The 18199-nt window shown below is 44.4% G+C and overlaps 1 protein-coding gene across 5 annotated transcripts in view; it reads right to left on the reverse strand.

The window, feature by feature from the left end:
* SIPA1L1 (signal induced proliferation associated 1 like 1) overlaps nt 1-18199 on the reverse strand; it is an 820039-nt gene that overhangs the window by 384645 nt on the left and 417195 nt on the right. For all 5 annotated transcript variants that reach the window (XM_085627288.1, XM_085627286.1, XM_085627287.1 and 2 more), the window contains exon 8: nt 14292-14395. In XM_085627288.1, the coding sequence (XP_085483414.1) occupies nt 14292-14395 (104 nt within the window). The remainder of the gene's footprint in view (nt 1-14291; nt 14396-18199) is intronic.

Below are 18199 nucleotides of genomic sequence, written 5' to 3' on the forward strand. Positions count from 1 at the left end.
CAATAAACGAACTACGCAAAATCTATTAATAAAGCAACCCCTCTAGCATGACAGAGCTGTAACTAACCATGGAAACACCCCAATACGAAATGAGGAGAACAACCTTCTCCGAGACATTCTGGTATGGTGCTACTTCAAGTTAAACTGAACCCTACCTACCCGATCGACTGCTGGCAACTCTTTATACCAACATCACAGCAATGCTAGACATAATCGATCTGCAAAAATGATGAAATCATGGCAACATAACTAATGTTTGACTGCAACCTTTAAAACCTGAAACAAGGGGTTTTTAGCTAGAATATAAATGACATGAATGCAATGCTAATAATATTCAAAGTGCAATGTAAACTCCTGGTCTCTACTTTCTTAAAAGTATTGTCTCAAACTCCAGTCACCATTTGTATGAATCGCCCTCGATTTGAGCAAAACCACAAAAAACTTAAGCACAATAACAAGCACTTCAGAATCTTCATCATTTACCTTTTTTATCGTCATTTGCAATCACTATTTCTTTTCATCATTTAGACATATAAGTGCAGTCATGTGATGAATATAGTCACTCAAGTCAAATCTTTCGGCTGAGCCACAGAGCATGCTATATTAGCAAATCAACTGTTGAACGAAAGCATTTGTCGAGCTAGAGGCTGGTCTACACCTCCTACCCCTGTAAAATATTGGAGAGTGAAGTTATCTGCCAACTCTAAGTGCCATGGGACACCAACGATTTGCTACATACTTGGCAGCGAGAACTCAGATATCCTAGAGGTATTGATTGCTAATAAACCTTTTCATGTCCCTGAAACAAACTTGAACTTCACAATGGTTTGAGCCAGTTTATCATCAAGTAAAAGTACTGAGTTATATGGATTATTATGAATGGATGCCAATTTCAGACAGTACTAAAGGGGCTCTAGTCCGCCTTCTTGGATCATAGCCAACTATAATGTGGCTCATGAGATTCAAGTGTCTATAACACAACATGGAGGGTTTCCAAGATATCCCACACCCCACTTATTTTCAATGCTGGTATGAATGAACTGGTTCAGGTTCATCAAAGAATCCACTGCAGTTAGAACTACTTACAGACTATAATCAGACCTGAAGATTAAAGGTCTGTGATACAGAAAGAAACCTTGCTATGCCCTGAACCCACACATGAGGTTGAAAGAACTGCCTCTGCCTAAATAGGGCGAAACTAAAGTAACAATTGGCTGGAGAAAATTCAACTTAGTCAATATCTTTTAAGTAGCTACTGAAGCTCTCACCTTAGCTCTTTTGGCATTAGTCATTTCCAGAATTGACTACGCCAATTCTTTGTACGTAGGCATTCCTGACTACCAGCTTAAACGCTTGCAGCTTGTCCAGAATCAGGCAGTTCGCCTTATTTTCCATCAGCCAAGGCACCACCATACTCGCCCTCTGTTAAAATCCTTGCATTGGCTCCCTGTCCCTGAACGCTGTAAATTCAAGTTAGGATGCCTCATCTTCAAATCCCTGGCCGGCCTTAGCCCCTCGTTCATCTCTTCTCTTATCCACCCGTATGTCCCTTCCCGCAACCTGCGCTCAGCTCACCTGGCTCTTCTCACAGTCCCCAAAGTCAGGCGCAAGAAATGGGGCGGTCTAAGATTCTCGTTTCTAGCCCCTTCTATCTGGAATTCCCTTCCTTTGGAGATCCGACTGGCCTCACCCTACACTCACTTCAGATCCCTCCTAAAGACCCATCTTTTCCGCTTAGCGTACTACTAATCTCATCCTTCTCCTCTTTCTAGTTCATTTCCTCTTACCTCCCCTCTTTCTCAGGCAGTTGCTTATTTCAGCGCCAAGAAACTGTATAGTGTACGTTGCGCTTTACAAATGCTTTTCACATCACATCACATCACATAGCTTGAGCTCTGAGAGATCTTCATAACAGGGCAGAATGCAAAGTACTACGAAATTAACTTCACATCTAGTCACATGTGAAAACAGTGGTGAAAATGTCTAACTTAACAGGAAAACCATGCTGCAACTTCACTTGGACATCTAAATAGATCTAATCAAAATCAGACCACTAGCTGGAATTCACCGCACCCTCCTCAGTAAAAAGAGAACGCAGATCAATGGGGTCAAGCTCTCTGGTGATTCAACGTTTTGTGTTCTATGGCTGGTTGGGTATGTTCAGTACAGGGTTTAGGGATAAGTACTTAAGACTACTCGTATAGATTGCTTTTAATTGCCCCAGCACATGAATCTGCATAGAGAACCAGACACCCTCCAAAGCATCAAGACAAGAACTTCTTAGTTTCTTCTTAGTCCTAAAAGATATGCAATTGCCAATTTCTCTTACTTCTTAAGAATCACTTTTACGTCAAGCCTAGAGTAAGCGTACATGCGCAGCTCTGAGAGGCATGCTGTAATCCCTCTGTGAGGTTTGAACACACCCACCCACGCCCACCACTTTTTCATTGGTTGCTTGGACTGCCTTTACAAATTCCATTGCTTTCATTGGTGAACAGTGTGCATTTGTCCCGCCTTGTCGCTAGTGACCATAAGTTTTGTTTCAGTGTACTACTTTTTATTTCGCCCTCTCCTAGCAGCTGGCTTGTTCCGAATTTCAGCACCGTAACCATCTTGATAACATTCTCGTAAACTGTTTCGAGTTGCACCTTTAAAATAATCACAATCTTGAAAGCAAGATTTTGCAAACCTTAGGTGAACAAAGCAATATGTAAAACACACTTTAATTTGCAAATGAGAGACAGATTGGAATACACTCCAGAAAGTACTGTAATGTGTATATTATCGTGTTAAAATATATCAGCTCTATAAAAGAGGAGCTTCTTGTATAGTAAAAGAGAAAATTTCAGTTCTAGTGAAAAGCTTAACAGTGATTCCTTAATGACACTTCTTTTTTTTTTTTTTAAACAAGAAAAACTATTGTGCAGGTATAAGCCCTTTGTTTTCGGTGACCGCGACAACATTCTATTATGACCGCCAGTTGCAGTCCGTCTTTCTAGGTTTGTGTCCTAGTGTTTCACCCCTGAGGAGGAAGATGCGTGAGGTCAAGCTGTGCATGCACTTGGACCAAGCAGCCGGAGGGATTCTGTTGCTGTCCATTGAGTGTGCTACTCCTGTTAAGTTTTCTGTCACAGTCAGAACCCGGCATAAAGAAGGATAAGGAATGCAACATCCAGCCCAACGTGCTGTCGTGAAACAGAGGTGCATCTAGGGGCTGCACATTACCGGCCCGGTAAGTAGGGGTGTGAGGAAGGTATGCTGTAGTCCGGTAAATTACTGCCAGTGTAGCAGTGTATGTATTGGTGCAGTCAGAGGATGCACCTTATCCAAGCTAGCAGGGAGACACCTAGAGGGATTAAAGGCAGGGGTCCAAGTGGGTCGGAACTTGATGGTTTCAGGCGAAACCGCTGTGCTAAGTACAAGATTTTAGTTTACATGTTTTTAGCCATGCCTACAATTACATGTTTCACATCTCTAGTAAAGAATTTCTAGGGATGCTTTTATAGCTGAGCCCTTTTTAAGGACCTCCACACCTTTTTCATCCCACTAAAAATGCTGATTAAAGGGTGTTGTGCAACTCTTCGCGTGTTCATATCCACGTGAAGGGTAGCACCTTTTTGACAAGAACTATGGGATTTTTAACTAGACATTTCCTTTATGACAGAACTACAGTCAAATGAACATAGTTAATGCTTGACTCTTGCTTTGAGGTCTGCATGCCTGTATAGATTATTGAACTGCACTTTATGCTGAAATAATAGTCTGAGGGCCTTTTCCACCTTATTGTAATGGAATCATTGCACCTTAAAAATGCTGATTAGCTGGTGTAAAGGTGAAGTCTGGAGTTGTACCCACATAATTCCACTCCATACCACATAAATCCACTCCACTCCAAAGCAAAACACATAGGTATAAGACATTGTCAAAAGCTCTAACTCTCGCAAACGCAAGACCTATTGGCATTGCCAATGCTCGTTTTATGTTGTTTATAATGTATGCTTTTTTTCCCCAGACACTGTTTATGGAAGAGGGCCATCTTGAGAACCCGCAATGGCTCCTGGGGAAGGATAATCTGCTTCATTTTCGACCCCTTACAATCTATATGGAAGACCTACTTTAATGTCCTTGAATTACGTCAGGTAAAGCCTATAGTCCATCTTTCATTTTTGCATAGAGCCACAGGTAGATTGATCCAAGAGTTTGGCAACTGCCTAAACCATCGTAGACAGGGCACACAACTATACCTCTGGCTGACCCAAGAAAGCAATACTGAGACTCTAACTTGTTAATAGAGTACATATGCGAATGGCACGATATGTTCTGAAGGTAAAGCCATAAAAGGTGATTTTAATCTGTACTTAGCAAAGGTAAACTTCCTATTGTCTCTGGATCAAAGCTCAGTTTTTTTGGTGTGTAATCCGCTGCCCTCAACACTTACAAGTCAGCTGCAAACTATGCAAACTCATAGTTCCAATAAATATAGAAAATATGCTTGTATTTCTCTTGTACTGTTTACCCACAGCGGATTTGATCCTGTGAAGAAACAAAACAATGAATGGCATTTAGGAAGCCTCCCAGCCTCTGCCCGGTGACATAGCAAGCTCCATAATAAAGTACAGACTTTAAGAGCACATTACTACATAGTCTAGAATATTCATCAGCTATCGCCTCAGGGCAATGTGGTTCAAGATGGCTTGTGCTGTGTTTTCACTTAATAGTCCAATAAATTAGGCAGAAAAATGTCGAATCTTGGAAGAACAACAATTGATCCTATCATATGTTAAGCTTAGAGAAGTCCAGGTTTAACTCTGACCCACTAACCGCAATGTCCAGTTGGAACTGTACAATCCAACATCATCACATGGAACCACTAAGGTGATAACTCAGAGACTTGGTCTTATTCAGCAAAAATAAAATGTGTTTTAACGGGATTGTATGTCATGCTCCACAATTGTATTCAGACACAAACTGTTAAGCCTCATGCCTATTTTAGGTGATGTGTGCACTGTAAAAAAAATAAAATAATAATTAACCCCAAGCACAGTCCAGTACGAGTGGACAGATGACACACCCCAGTACTTGGGATATATTACAAAAAAATAAAGTCAAACCTGCAAGCCAGGGAGGGAGACAAACATAAACCAGTGTTGACCATTCGTCCTGCACTTCTGGCTTTGGCACTCCAAGTCTTAATGCTCAAGTGCGGGCTTGTGTGGCCGAGTCAGGATGGCGGACCTCTGCTCATCTCACAGAGCGTTTACAAGCTGACGGGGAAGCAGCTCAGATCCGTACAACGCTCGGCATATCGGCCTTTGAAAGCAGATCATTACTTCTCGTGCATCCTAGTTCAATTCATTCCAAACTATTTGTAATATCACCAGGGCGTTTATCAAAACTAACAAGTAAAAGCACGGCAGCTTCATTTTGCTCTGAAATGAAAGGGTTCCGCTATGCAATTTCCTTTCTGCAGTGCAACTTATAAAGCAGATATTAAAGATGAAAGATGATCTATCCTCCATTCAATCCTTATTAAAGTCCCATCTGTGCACGGATTCTGCTGGCAGATAGCCTTCGGTGGTCAGACAGGTTAGGCGCTCCTCCCCCATCTGTATTTCGAGGCGTGGAATCTGTTTCTGCTGAGTCAGAATGAAAAGCCCAATAGAATGAACTGCTAAAGCTTGGAGGACAGGTGAAGATGTCTGTGCCTGCTAGAGCCGATGGGCAATGTTTGTACGAACCTAAATGAGACGTGAGCAAGTTTTTTTAATTTTAATTTCATTTGTACTTTTATCTCCCCACCACCCTTTTTTATTTTTTATCTGCTTGTTCCTCCACAAAACACATCCCACCACAAAACACGCTACGCCAAACATTTGAACTGAAGTGGATTAACGGGAAAGAACGGGGTAACCAAGACTTTAAAAGAAATGTTTGTATTTGAGTTTATCAATAAACATGAATACAGCAGTACGGAATAAATCCCCAGGGTAGGGAGATGGAAGAATAAGGAATGAGTATGCAATAAATTAACAAGTGAGCCATCCTTATATCTGCACCTTCTTATAGCCGAAGGCGTATTAACCCCGCAGTACAACAAAGTACAGCAATTTGAACATGTGACACCAGCAAATGTTTAAGTACTCAGCTGACGAGGGGGGGGGAGGGGGGGGGAGAGGGAGGTCCGGGGTGAGGGGCGGGGGCATGAAGCAGGTTAGGAGTAGATCAAGTAGGGTGTATAGTGCGATGGCAGCCATTGCGAGAGGCTGGGTGGAAATGCTTGGAGGTCAGCTCCGCTCTGCCTGTGGGCAGAGAGCGTGGGGAGGAGGGGGGGGGGCATTGGTGAACTGTGGGGGAGCGCCCACGAGGGCCGCCGAGGACTGGCCTTCAGGTCCGTGGGTTCATGGGGGAGATCCTCAGGGGACATAAGTTGTAGGAAATGTGTTAAGTGTGTTCCACTCCTGCAAGACAAGATTGACGCGTGCACAGGTGGCGCCCCTCTTCATTTCATAGGTATCACCCTCTGCGTCTCCCCATTTGCACAGTGCACCCCGCCATGCTGACACGAGGGGTCAGATGGAGCCCTCCTCTGCAGGGGAAGTGTTCTTTTAGCAAGTATGAGCGCTCCATCAGCGAAGCGAGGCCGCCCTTTGCACCTCTTGCGTTAGAAAATACCCAAGGCGCACCGCACGCTGAGAGTGCTGTGACCTCTCGCAGTGCCTCGTGCACTGCCCGCCAGTAGGGTACAAGGGCAGGACCATAGCTCGTGACGGAGAACCACGTCCCCCGAACTACAAAGTGGGCAACGCAGGTCTGCCACGGGGAAGTATCAGTTGAGCTGTGCAGGGGTCAAACACGGTGAGACTTGCTGTGGGGATGCTAGAGCCTGCTCCCACTCACTCTCAGCGCCCTCCCCGAGTCTTCCTCTATTTAGTGCGCAGGTGTCCGAGGAAAGCGCCTGCATGGCTTTACATTGCTCTGTAGAGCCATGTGATCACATCATGTCTGTCCCCATGCTAAGGAAGACTGCATGGGTCGCGGGCTCCTCATCCCGTGTGGACTAGAAGGGGAGACAAGTATTATGCACTTGGCTGCATATAAGGAACCGTCTCACAGTTCGTCTGGAGTTGATCAAAGGAAAGGAGGTGACCATCTGAGGAAGGATGGCTGACCATGGGCAGCAGTCTCGCCAACTACGCAATTCTGCATATGAATACGGCCAAGGATATTGTGGAAGGCCCAGTAATGGGAGGGAACCATCAGGGGTAAGGGGCGTGCAGCATGAGAAGCTGCACTCTGGTGATGCATTTACAGGCCACCTGCAAGGACCACGGGGAGTTAGGCAGAACTTTGGAAAGCAGGAGGATGCGCATTATCGAGGTCGTAGAGGATGTGGGCCGTGGCACGTCTCCTCTAGGTTACGCCTTGTCAGCCACTTGGCAACCCCGTGCTATTGTGCAGGCAGGTAGTAGGCTTCAAACGACGGGGCACCTAGAATGCCTTCCCATGTGGGCAGCTGCAGTTCAGAGCTATGCGGTGGCGCCTATTTCCCCCAAAAAGCTCTCCTAGTAATGAGTCTCCTTCGCAGAAGAAGTCCCAGAGAGGCACCACGGGTAAGTTTGTGAAGTATAGAAGCCTGGGTAAGATCACCACCTTTGATGAAGCTATCTTCCCCTTGGTGGCCAGCAGCAGCCTCTTCCAGAATTGCACCTGTGATTTTAGTGCTGTCAGCACAGGCTTCAAGTTGCCATCAGAGGTCTCCAGGGGATTGGTAGAGACAAACCCCTAGGTATCTGGCAGCAGAGTTATGCCAGCAGAGCGGTGACTCTCCCAGGCATATCGCTTGAGGGGTCAAGTCAGGGAATAATGGGAAGACTGAGGACTTCCTTCAGTTGACCCCGAGATCCATGTCCCTAGCAAAGGCTTGGAGTGCATCTTGGATGGGGGATAGGTGTGAGCAGACATCCTGAAGATATAGGAGCGAATTGTTTGCATACAGTGGCACTACATCTGTTCTGTCTGCGAGAGGAATGCCCCAGGATTGGCCGTACCTCCGTAGCCTAATAGCAAGCGGCTTCATTGCCATCACAAACAGGGGGATAGGTGGCAACCCTGTTGGGTGCCAAGCCCCACTGAGAACGTGGATGAAATGTAGCGCCCCAACTGGATGCGGGAGAGAGGCTTAGTATAGAGTAGCCAAGTTTAAAGCGTTTGCCCATACCCATCTGCGCTAGGACCTGGAACCTAGTGACAACCTATGGCACTGCATCCTCACAACACTGCTCGTTTTTCTTTGTGGCAGCGCAGCCCTAGTCTTTTGTATTTTAAAGCGTACATGTGCTGTACAAGCCCCCTCACTTTGCAAAAGTGCCCCAACCGTGCTTTTTACTTAGCTTTTACAAGTGAGAGCTACGTGGAAATGAGTAGGGGAAAGCAGAGCTTGCGGTTGTCCGCAGAAAGATGTCCGGTGCAGTTGTACCAATGGGCAGCTTTGCAGTATTTGGGTATTTTCGCCCAGCCCTGATGTAGGCCTGGATCCTCGGCTGCAGCTCAAGAGCCACTACGGTCTACATGGTTACAAATCACTAGAACAGTGAACTGGCACGAGCTGCAAAGTGCCAGCCATCTTAAGAAGGAGTTTCAGCCTCACCAGGCAGCGAGATAAACAATCCATTACACGGGACTGTTTGAATTTAAAAAGATCAAGACAAGATTGAATAAAAGTCTGTTTATTCAAATGTGTTTTCGTTTTTTTTTTTTAGATGTTTCTCAAATACCGAAGGATGTCGTTTGCATAGCAAAGCTATACGTTAAATATAAACAGTGTTTATGACCTACCTTTGAGCGATTACAAGTCAGTAGCTATTAAATACATTTTAAATATTTAGATTTCTAATTGTAGTTTTTTTTTTTTTTTAATGCTCTTTAGCTTTGTGGATGGTGGTGTAAACAGAGTTACAAGGTAAAACGATGACTCCTTTGCAACATTGGCGCTTAAAACACGTAAAATTAAACTGCTGCTCAATAAGAAGCCTAACATTCATCCTTCTCTTCTCGCACATTTAATTTTCTTTCCCCACAGGCATTAAACATATCATCAAATAGCACCCCTAGCGGCCATCTTGAGTTCAGGCAAACATACAGTGGTATTACGCCAATATAGAATTTAGCTTGTTTTACAGTACTTTAATTAGGCTTTTTAGGCTGCCACCTTTAGGAAAAAAAATTACAGGCAACTTGCTTACATTTTGTTATTTCCAAAAAGCCAAGTACTTAAAGGAGAGAAATAGTGTGCAAAATTGTTAGGATTTCTGTAGCATGGCAATGATCTCCCTGCTCTAATCATCCTGAAACGATTAAGACAGCTATGTAATTCTTTAACTGATTTCTTTATGTTTCCGATGGGAAAAATACCGGATTTTACTGCCTTTCCCAATATTTTTTTTTACCAACCTGAACTTAAAAATACGGCAGGCTGGTAAAAAAACAAACAAACACTTTCAATGCAATAAGTATCCCATTGCAGAAAGTTTGAGCTTTTGGCGTTGCAAATAATGCAACGCCAATTGCTCGAACTTGTAGTAATGAGACACCTATTGCATTGCAAATGCTTGTTATTCTAAGCAGCCGGCTCCTGAGATCACACAAACATCTAGAAATCTCGTTTTTAATGTTTATAAATATATAACAGTATTCCGCTACTTCCCACCGTGTCTTTGGGACAAACGGGCACGGACCACATAGTAAGTGCAAAGTTGCTGTTTATTTTCTGTCAGCCATTTACGCATTTCGGCCCTTGCGGGCCTTTATCACATGACAAACGCTACGGCATTATTTTACCCTTTTTAAAGTGACAAGCACAAATTAAAAATAGTCAGACAATGAAAAAGTACTGTACAATTGGTTACATGTTGATAATGTTGCTCCAACACCATTAATTTTAAGGTTGCTGATTAAATACAATTGTACTAAATCTGCTTAATATTCTCTAAGAACTGCTTAAATGCATATTGTGTAAAACTTTAAATTCCACAAATCCACTACCAATTATTAATACATAGATAAAATATCCTCCTTGTAACTTGTCAATTACTTTCCATTGGTTTTATGCATGGCTGTTCTCTCCGATATTGAACAGTAATTGGCAGATCGACATGTAATCTCAATGACTGTTTAAAGTGCTATATTATATAAAGTGCTATATGTGCATCTTCACCTGTTACTTAGGATCTAAAGTGCTCTAGTGCTAAAATAATAACCTTATATATATATTAAGTCATTAAGGTATAGCAGCAGATGTTCAAATGACCTCTATTAGTTGTGATTGTATAAATACATGATTTCTAGAGTGATTGAATGTTCTAACAATCATAAATAAAAAATCCTTCACAAAATCTGTTGCCTATAATGGCGTTTAGAGTCTAAAACCCAAAATGTAACGGGTTTCTAGTCTTCTCAAAGTCCCTTCTCTGTGCCCCCTTCTCCTTTTTGGTGGCACAGCATCAATCAAATCATATTTGAAATGTTAAAGGTTTTTGTTTTGTCTTTCCTTGAAATGACGGGCCACAGGATAGGTCGGGTCTTGGTTGCTAATCGCATGAATGTGCTGGAGTATCCTTTTATATGGCTTGTAGCTTGGTGCTACCCACGTAGCGTAAGCCACAAGAGCACTCCAGCACATATATCGCATGGTCTGTTTTGCAGGTCAGTGACTGAGATTCTGCACTCTCTGTTGCCAAACGGCATAGTATAGGTTGATTGGTTTATACCGTATTGGCAAGCTTTGCATTTGAAAAAGCACTTCCATTGTGATAGCCAGGTGTTTCCCTCCACTACCTCTGGGCTGCTTTTTACAAGGCAATTGCTCATGGATGGTGCCCTTCTGTATGTGATGGGTACATTTTTGGGAAGAGACTGGCCGATCACAGGATCATTTAGGACTGCAGGCCAGTTGTGTCTGATAATGTTTCTCAGCGCCTTATCCTGCTTATTGAATGATAATATTATTCTGTGCTTAGTCTCACTTCTTTTGGTTTTCTCAGTTGTTTTGGGAATTGAGGGCAGAGTTTGGCCAGTGTTCTTATCATCCGATTGTTTTGGCACTAGCAAATCGGATCTGTGTAAAGTATTGGTCTTTGCAAAAGCAGAATCTATGGTTTTTCTCAAGTACCCGCGTTCCAGAAATCTTGATTTGCTAGCCTGCAGGGCTATCTCTAAATCCCAGTGGTTATTGCAAATTCTTTTTAACCTAAGCATTTCCCCGTGGGGTATGCTTTCTATTAGATACCTGGGATGAAAGTTGGTCGCATGTAAGAGAGTTGCCCACTGTTTCCTTGCGGTGTACCTTAGTTTCTATTTTTTCATTTTCAATATAGATCTGTACATCTAAAAAATTTAACATTTTCTGACTATCGTGGCTGTAAAGTTCAAATTGATTTCATTGATGTAAACAGCTGATACAAATTTCATTGCGCTTGACTGCGTGCCTCTCCAGATCACAAATAATCGTTAATAATACGTAGCCAGAGCATTGAATTGTTTTTCAAATATGTGCCATGTGTGTTGCCAAGGACCAGCTCCACCCACCAACCCATGTGTAAACACGCATAGCTGGGGGAGAAGCTGGCTCCCATGGCAACACCACGCATTTGTTGCTAAAACAAAATTTGAAGCGTGTGTGTGTGTGCTTTTAGAGATAGGATGCATCACTGCATAGAGAATCAAATAACTGTACAACACACAGGGCCCGAGTTCAGCGGCCCATGGAACTGCCGAACCCATGGAGGCGGTCCCTGAACCGCCAGACTGGCAATCCACCCTTATCATAATCCCGGCGGTGGGACTACCACAGGACCGCCGCAACCACAGAGATCCTTGAACCCGCAGGATTGGCGCAGTGGTATCAAGCTGTAATATGCTGGTGGTGCCGCTGCAGCACTGCCAGGCATATTACACATTTCCTCACTGTGACCCTTTTCATGGCGATGAGACCACCGTGAAAAGGGTGGCAGTGAGGAAACTATTGGGGTGAGGCTACAGGGCCCCCTGTTGCCTCTCTGCTTGGCGGTGCATGCATGGAAGCAAATGGAGTGCCCCCCCCCCCCTCCATTTCTATGCATCCCTTGTTCCTGGACGGAACGAAATGCACAACATTGTGCATTTTGGCCCGTGCATGAACGTGCTGTGGCGCTCCCACAGCGGTGAATTTCTAAGGCTCTCCTATAAGCCCAAGAAAGGCACCGCTGTGGGGCTGCACGACCGCCGACCTCTATTCCAGTTGGAATACAGTGGGCGGGCTGACTAGGGGTTTGGCGGTGTTGCAGTGGAGTGCGGACGTGGCTGCCCGCTGCAACACTGCAAAACTCATAATCAAGCCACTAGTCTCAGCTTCGTCTGATTCAGCCTTGGGAGTACAATATGACAGCAACAAAGCTGGTATGAATATTACTTTGTCCGCCCTGAGAACTCTATGTATGTTTTACCTCTGGAAGGTACACAGCGCTCAACCAGGCGATACTAGCATACGTCATGAGGGACATTAGAGCCCACTGGGGCGTCATAATTAAACCAGATGTTTGCGAATAACACTTGAGGTGGTTTAACACACTAGTGGTATACAATGTATAATGAGATAAGAAAATGAATTGAATTTGCATTTAAATAAGGATCTGACAAAATAAACGCACTGGATGCAATGTTTTTCGATTTTCTCAGGTTCCAATAGATTTTTTTTTATGTGTTACAATATGGTGCTGTCATTAACTACTATGAGCTTGTTCCTTTTCACTGCCAATGTCTTGTTTCCCATTGGTTTTAAAATGGTGGTGAGTGGATATGATCAGCGTCGTGATCATGGCGTTGATGCCATTTCTACTGAGTGAGAAATACATTTCAATTGAAACCTACACCGGAGCGCCGTGGAGTTCTTGAAACTAAAGGCACCTGTATTTTTTAGTATATATTACATTCTTTGTTTTACTTATCTATGTAATGTATTTGAAATTTCCCTACTATTTTTTACACTGCAGTAAGAACAGTATAATTAACCTCTTTGCAATTTGACACTTTCCCAACTGTTGTGCTTAATGGAGAGGCGATAGTAAATTTCACCCATCCAAAATCCAATGCTTTCCCTACTGTTGCACCGAAGTCCAACGCTTTGCCCTCCGAAATTCAATGCATTCAATACTGTTGCATTGAAATCCAATGCTTTCCCTTGTGTTGCAGAGACTGGAGTGGGAATAGTATATTTTACCCTTCTGAAGACTAACACTTTCCCCACTGTTGAAAAAACTATAGTGGGAATAGTATATTGAATATTCTTACCCTCCAATAGTTTTAATAATGTGGTTAAATAGAGTTTTTAGCATTTATTTTTTATATTTAATATGTGTTTTTATTTTAAACTTCATTTTAATGTTTAAAGTATTTTTGTAAATGTGTTTGTTGAATTTTTCCAATTTAAATATTTTATTTATTGTGTACATTAATATATTTTAGCTTTTTTTGTTTAAATTTTTTATGGATTTATTGTGTATGTATAATTTATACATATAGTCCATTATAGTAAAATTATATATTTAAATATTTAACATTTACTACTTTAAACTATTTATATTTGTTTTTAAATCAACTTTTGTCTATTTTTGGACGATATTATTGTCAATGATATTGATTTCTGATATATTTGTACTAACCATTTTAAGTATAGGATCACAATATTACAGTAAAAGATATTTGACACTTTTTGACCAGTATATTTTTAATAGGATATTGTGTCAGTGATCCGCAGCTGTTTTTCAAATCCTTGCAAATGTGTAAACTATACATCAACAAGCACAAGCAGTTCCATATATTTACACTGTGTTCATACTTTACGAATCATTTGTGTCAAGGCAGGTCTAAAGAATTTTTCCAAGATGAGTGTAGACTTGCATCTGAAATAGTCCAGTGACTCGGGTCCCTAGTGTCGGTACCTTCTCCTTTTGCACTACATCCAGTCTTGCAAGTACACTTCAATCTTGCAGCTATTTCGGCTCTTATTTTCTGGATAACAAAACAAATCTTGCTTGGATAAAAAAATCTATAGCTTAAATCATTTCCTAAGAGGTGTGTGCAAAATATGAGCAGTCAAAAAAAAAAGTGCTTCCTCTAATCAATTTAAGACCTAGAATGTTGCCTCTGCATCAGACAAACCTTAAAGAATTGCAATTTTTGTCGCCATAGAACCCAACTGCAACTTACAAAACATATTGCATTTCCCTGCTACTTGTCATGAGTAATAAATGTCCTACCTGTTGCTTGTTGTTCGGAGTGTATGGCAGCATGGTTGAAACATGGAACATAATTTCATAATCTTTGTAGGTGGTATAAAGAGAGTGGGTGCCAGTGGAGTCCGCTGTAATCAGGAAGAAAAATCTGTATTATTCCAAAGCAGCTGTGATCTTGAAAGAAGAACAACTCTTGCACTCTAATTGCAGAATAGCATCCCTATGAATTAACTTAAATCGATTTACAACTTTCAGTCACGCCTCTTTAAGAAGATGGTTTGTTAAGCTAAACATACAGTAACTTCGGTTCAGTCAGTCAACTAAGCTAAATGTCATGTACCAAGACGGCAAACTTGTATGCGGAAACGTAAACTGTCGCTGTCGTAAGGGAAAGTTTCAATTCTATTAAGGACACGGAGGCGAGGATTATGCTAATCTTTCTTCACTGTATTCAATACAGCAGCCTTCAAACCAACATTAAGAACTACCTTTCCCACTAGCCGCAGATAAAGTTAACAGAAAAACGGAACCAATGACAGTCCACCAAAGTCCTAATAATCCTTGAATCCTTATAATCCATTATTCCTCTCTATGCCCCCCTTTCTTCGTGCGATAGTAGCCTTCAGATTAGACCCTTCAGTCATTTCCATGTTATATACTACTGCCAGGAGGCTCAATGTAGCGCTTGGAGAGCCAGTTAATGATGGGAGCCCGGGACCTTTATGTTGGTTCTAGCCCTGGGACTGAAAACACCCCCAAGCTCCAAGGGGTAGCAGCCCTGGGCGGTGCCCAAGTGCTATGCAGTACAAGCAGAAACTTCCCAGCAGGAAAGCAATACAAAAAAACTGTTAAAACTGGCATCAACACCGCTATCACATAAATACAATTACAGACCCCACCTGGGGCGCTCAGCTCCAGGCTGTGGCAGGGTTAGTGGCCAAGGCTCCGCGGCGGCATGCTTGCACTGCTCTACCTGGGAGATACAGATGAACACTCCGCCTGACCCCGTCCACTCTCAAAAGAGAAAAGACGTTGCATAAGGAGTATTTAGCACGTTCTTAGAGGCGCTGTTTGGATAGAAATACTTTTTTTGACAAGCAGTGAATAATACACATCCAGGCAATAAAAATCATTGAATAACACGGTGGCACATGTCAGAAAGCTGCAGGAGCAGCGACGAAAGAGAGGGCATAGAGAGGAACAATGAATTATAATGACATTGGTGGACTGTGATTGGTTGAATTTGTCTGGTTCCTTTCCTTTAGGTTCATAGGAAAGGTAGTTCTTAATGTTGGTTTGAAGGCTTCTGTACTGAATAAAGTGAAGAAAGATGAGCATGGTTCCCGCTTCTGATCATGACACAGAATCACATTTTCAGTGAAACAAACATATTATTATTGCTATGGGGAGAGGATGTGCCGTAACGGCCACAACAGCAGACTTTGAAGCTAGGGAACCGGGTTTGAGTCTCAGCGGTAGACTCAGCATCCTCTGATTTCGGGCAAATCTCTGTGCCCAAAAATGTATGTGTCCATCTGTAATGCAACTGGTGCTCATGTAAAGCGCTCTGATACCTTAGAGTTGAATTTGCACTATATACAACTGCAAAAAAAACAAAATGTTATGCTTTTCACTCTGCCCAGTGGCTTCTGAAGCCATAAACAGTGACACTTCCAATCATGTCACTGTAGGGTCTACGGTAATTTTTGAGACTATACCAGCTACTCCTACCCAATTAGCTCGCCCCCAGACACCCCCACCCTAAACACAGGGAATTTGTCATTTAGCTGATCTCATTGCTAGCACCCAAGGAAGAGTACAACTAAAAAAGCATAAGGCTCTAAAAACAAAAGCCCACACCATAGTTGCTCGCTAGCTTGGGCTTAAAAGAAAACCAATTTACTCCCTTCATCTGAGGGCCGGCTCTAGGGTGGTGCGACCGGTGCCACCGCACAGGGTGCTGACTTGGCATGGGAGCGCCAGTTTGCTAGTTTATATTGTGCTCAAAAGCACCTGCTGCCACGTTCCTGGCCTCCAGCAACTATTAATATGTCAAGAAAACCGATGATTAATGTTTTTCCAGGCGAGATCAGAGTTTTGTCAAGTAGAAGTTTTGACTCCTCTAAGCTTTGATTCATGGTAAGGTAGCGCAGAGGGTTAATATGTCTGCTGCAAAGAACATGTACCCATGCAGATCACAAAATGAATGTAATGTAAACAGGTCAGAGACTTCCTTTTGTTAGTCAATCAATCAGAGACACTTATAAAGCGCGCTACATACCCGTAGGGTCTCAAGGCGCTGGGGGGGGGGGGGGTGCCGCTACTGCTCGAATAGCCAGGTCTTCAGCTTCTTCCTGAAGGAGAGGTGGTCTTGGGTCAGGCGCAGGTCGGTCGGGAGGGAGTTCCAGGTCTTGGCGGCCAGGTAGGAGAAGGACCTTCCTCCTGTAGTCGCTCTTCGGATGCGGGGGACGGCGGCGAGGGCGTGGTTGGCTGATCGGAGGTGGCGCGTGGGAGCGTAGAAGTTGACTCGGCTGTTGAGGTAGCTCGGGCCTTGGTCGTGTAGGGCTTTGTGTGCGTGGGTGAGGAGGCGGAAGGTGATTCTCTTGTTGACGGGGAGCCAGTGAAGGTCTCTCAGATGTCCGGAGATGTGGCTGGATCGTGGGATGTCGAGGATGAGTCTGGCTGAGGCGTTCTGGATCCACTGGAGTCTCTTCTGGAGCTTGGCGGTGGTACCGGCGTAGAGGGCGTTACCGTAGTCCAGTCGGCTGGTGACGAGGGCCTGGGTGACGGTCTTCCTGGTCTCTGTGGGGATCCACCAGAAGATCTTCCGAAGTATGCGTAGGATGTTGAAGCACGCCGAGGAGACGTTGTTGACCTGCCTGGTCATGGAGAGGGAGGAGTCCAGGATGAAGCCCAGGTTGCGTGCATGGTCTGTCGGTTTGGGTGCGGTGCCCAGGGCGGGAGGCCACCAGGAGTCGTCCCAGGCGGAGGGTGAGGAGCCCAGGATGAGAACCTCCGTCTTGTCCGAGTTCAGTTTCAGGCGGCTGGTCGTCATCCACTCGGCTACCTCTTTCATCCCTTCGTGCAGGTTGGCTCTGGCGGCGGCGGGGTCGTTGGTCAGGGAGAGGATCAGCTGGGTGTCGTCGGCGTAGGAGATTATGCTGAGGTTGTGTTTGCGTACGATGGCCGCGAGGGGGCTCATGTAGACGTTGAAGAGGGTGGGGCTCAGAGATGATCCTTGGGGGACGCCGCAGATGACTTCGGAGGCCTCTGATTTGTACGGTGGTAGGCGGACTCTCTGTGTTCTTCCGTCGAGGAAGGAGATGATCCATTCCAGCGCCTTGTCCTTGATTCCGATGTTGCTGAGGCGCCGCACTAGGGTGCGGTGGCAGACCGTGTCGAATGCCGCGGAGAGGTCTAGGAGGATGAGGGCCGCTGTTTCTCCATTGTCCATCAGGGCTCGGATGTCATCGGTGGCGGCGATGAGGGCGGTCTCGGTGCTGTGTTTGGCTCGGAAGCCGGACTGTGAGGGGTCGAGGGATCCGTTCGTCTCGAGGAAGGCGGCCATCTGCTTGTTGACGGTCTTCTCGATGACTTTGGCTGGAAACGGGAGAAGCGAGATGGGGCGGTAATTCTTGAGGTCGGTGGGGTCCGCTGTTGGTTTCTTGAGTAGAGCGCTGAGTTCGGCGTGTTTCCAGCTCTCGGGGAAGATGGTGGTGTCGAAGGATGTGTTGATGATGTCTCGCAGGTGGGGTGCGATGACAGCGTCGGCCTTGTTGAAGACGTGGTGAGGGCAGGGGTCGGTCGGTGATCCGGAGTGGATGGAGTTCATCGTGCGGGTGGTGTCTTCGGTGCTGATCGGGGTCCAGGCGTGGAGGGTGGTGGTGGGTGGGGGTGGTTGGTCGGTCATGGTGTGCGTTGGTTGGTTGTTG

This window comes from Triturus cristatus, chromosome 9, assembly GCF_964204655.1.
Source record: "Triturus cristatus chromosome 9, aTriCri1.1, whole genome shotgun sequence".
NCBI classification, from domain to species: domain Eukaryota; kingdom Metazoa; phylum Chordata; class Amphibia; order Caudata; family Salamandridae; genus Triturus; species Triturus cristatus.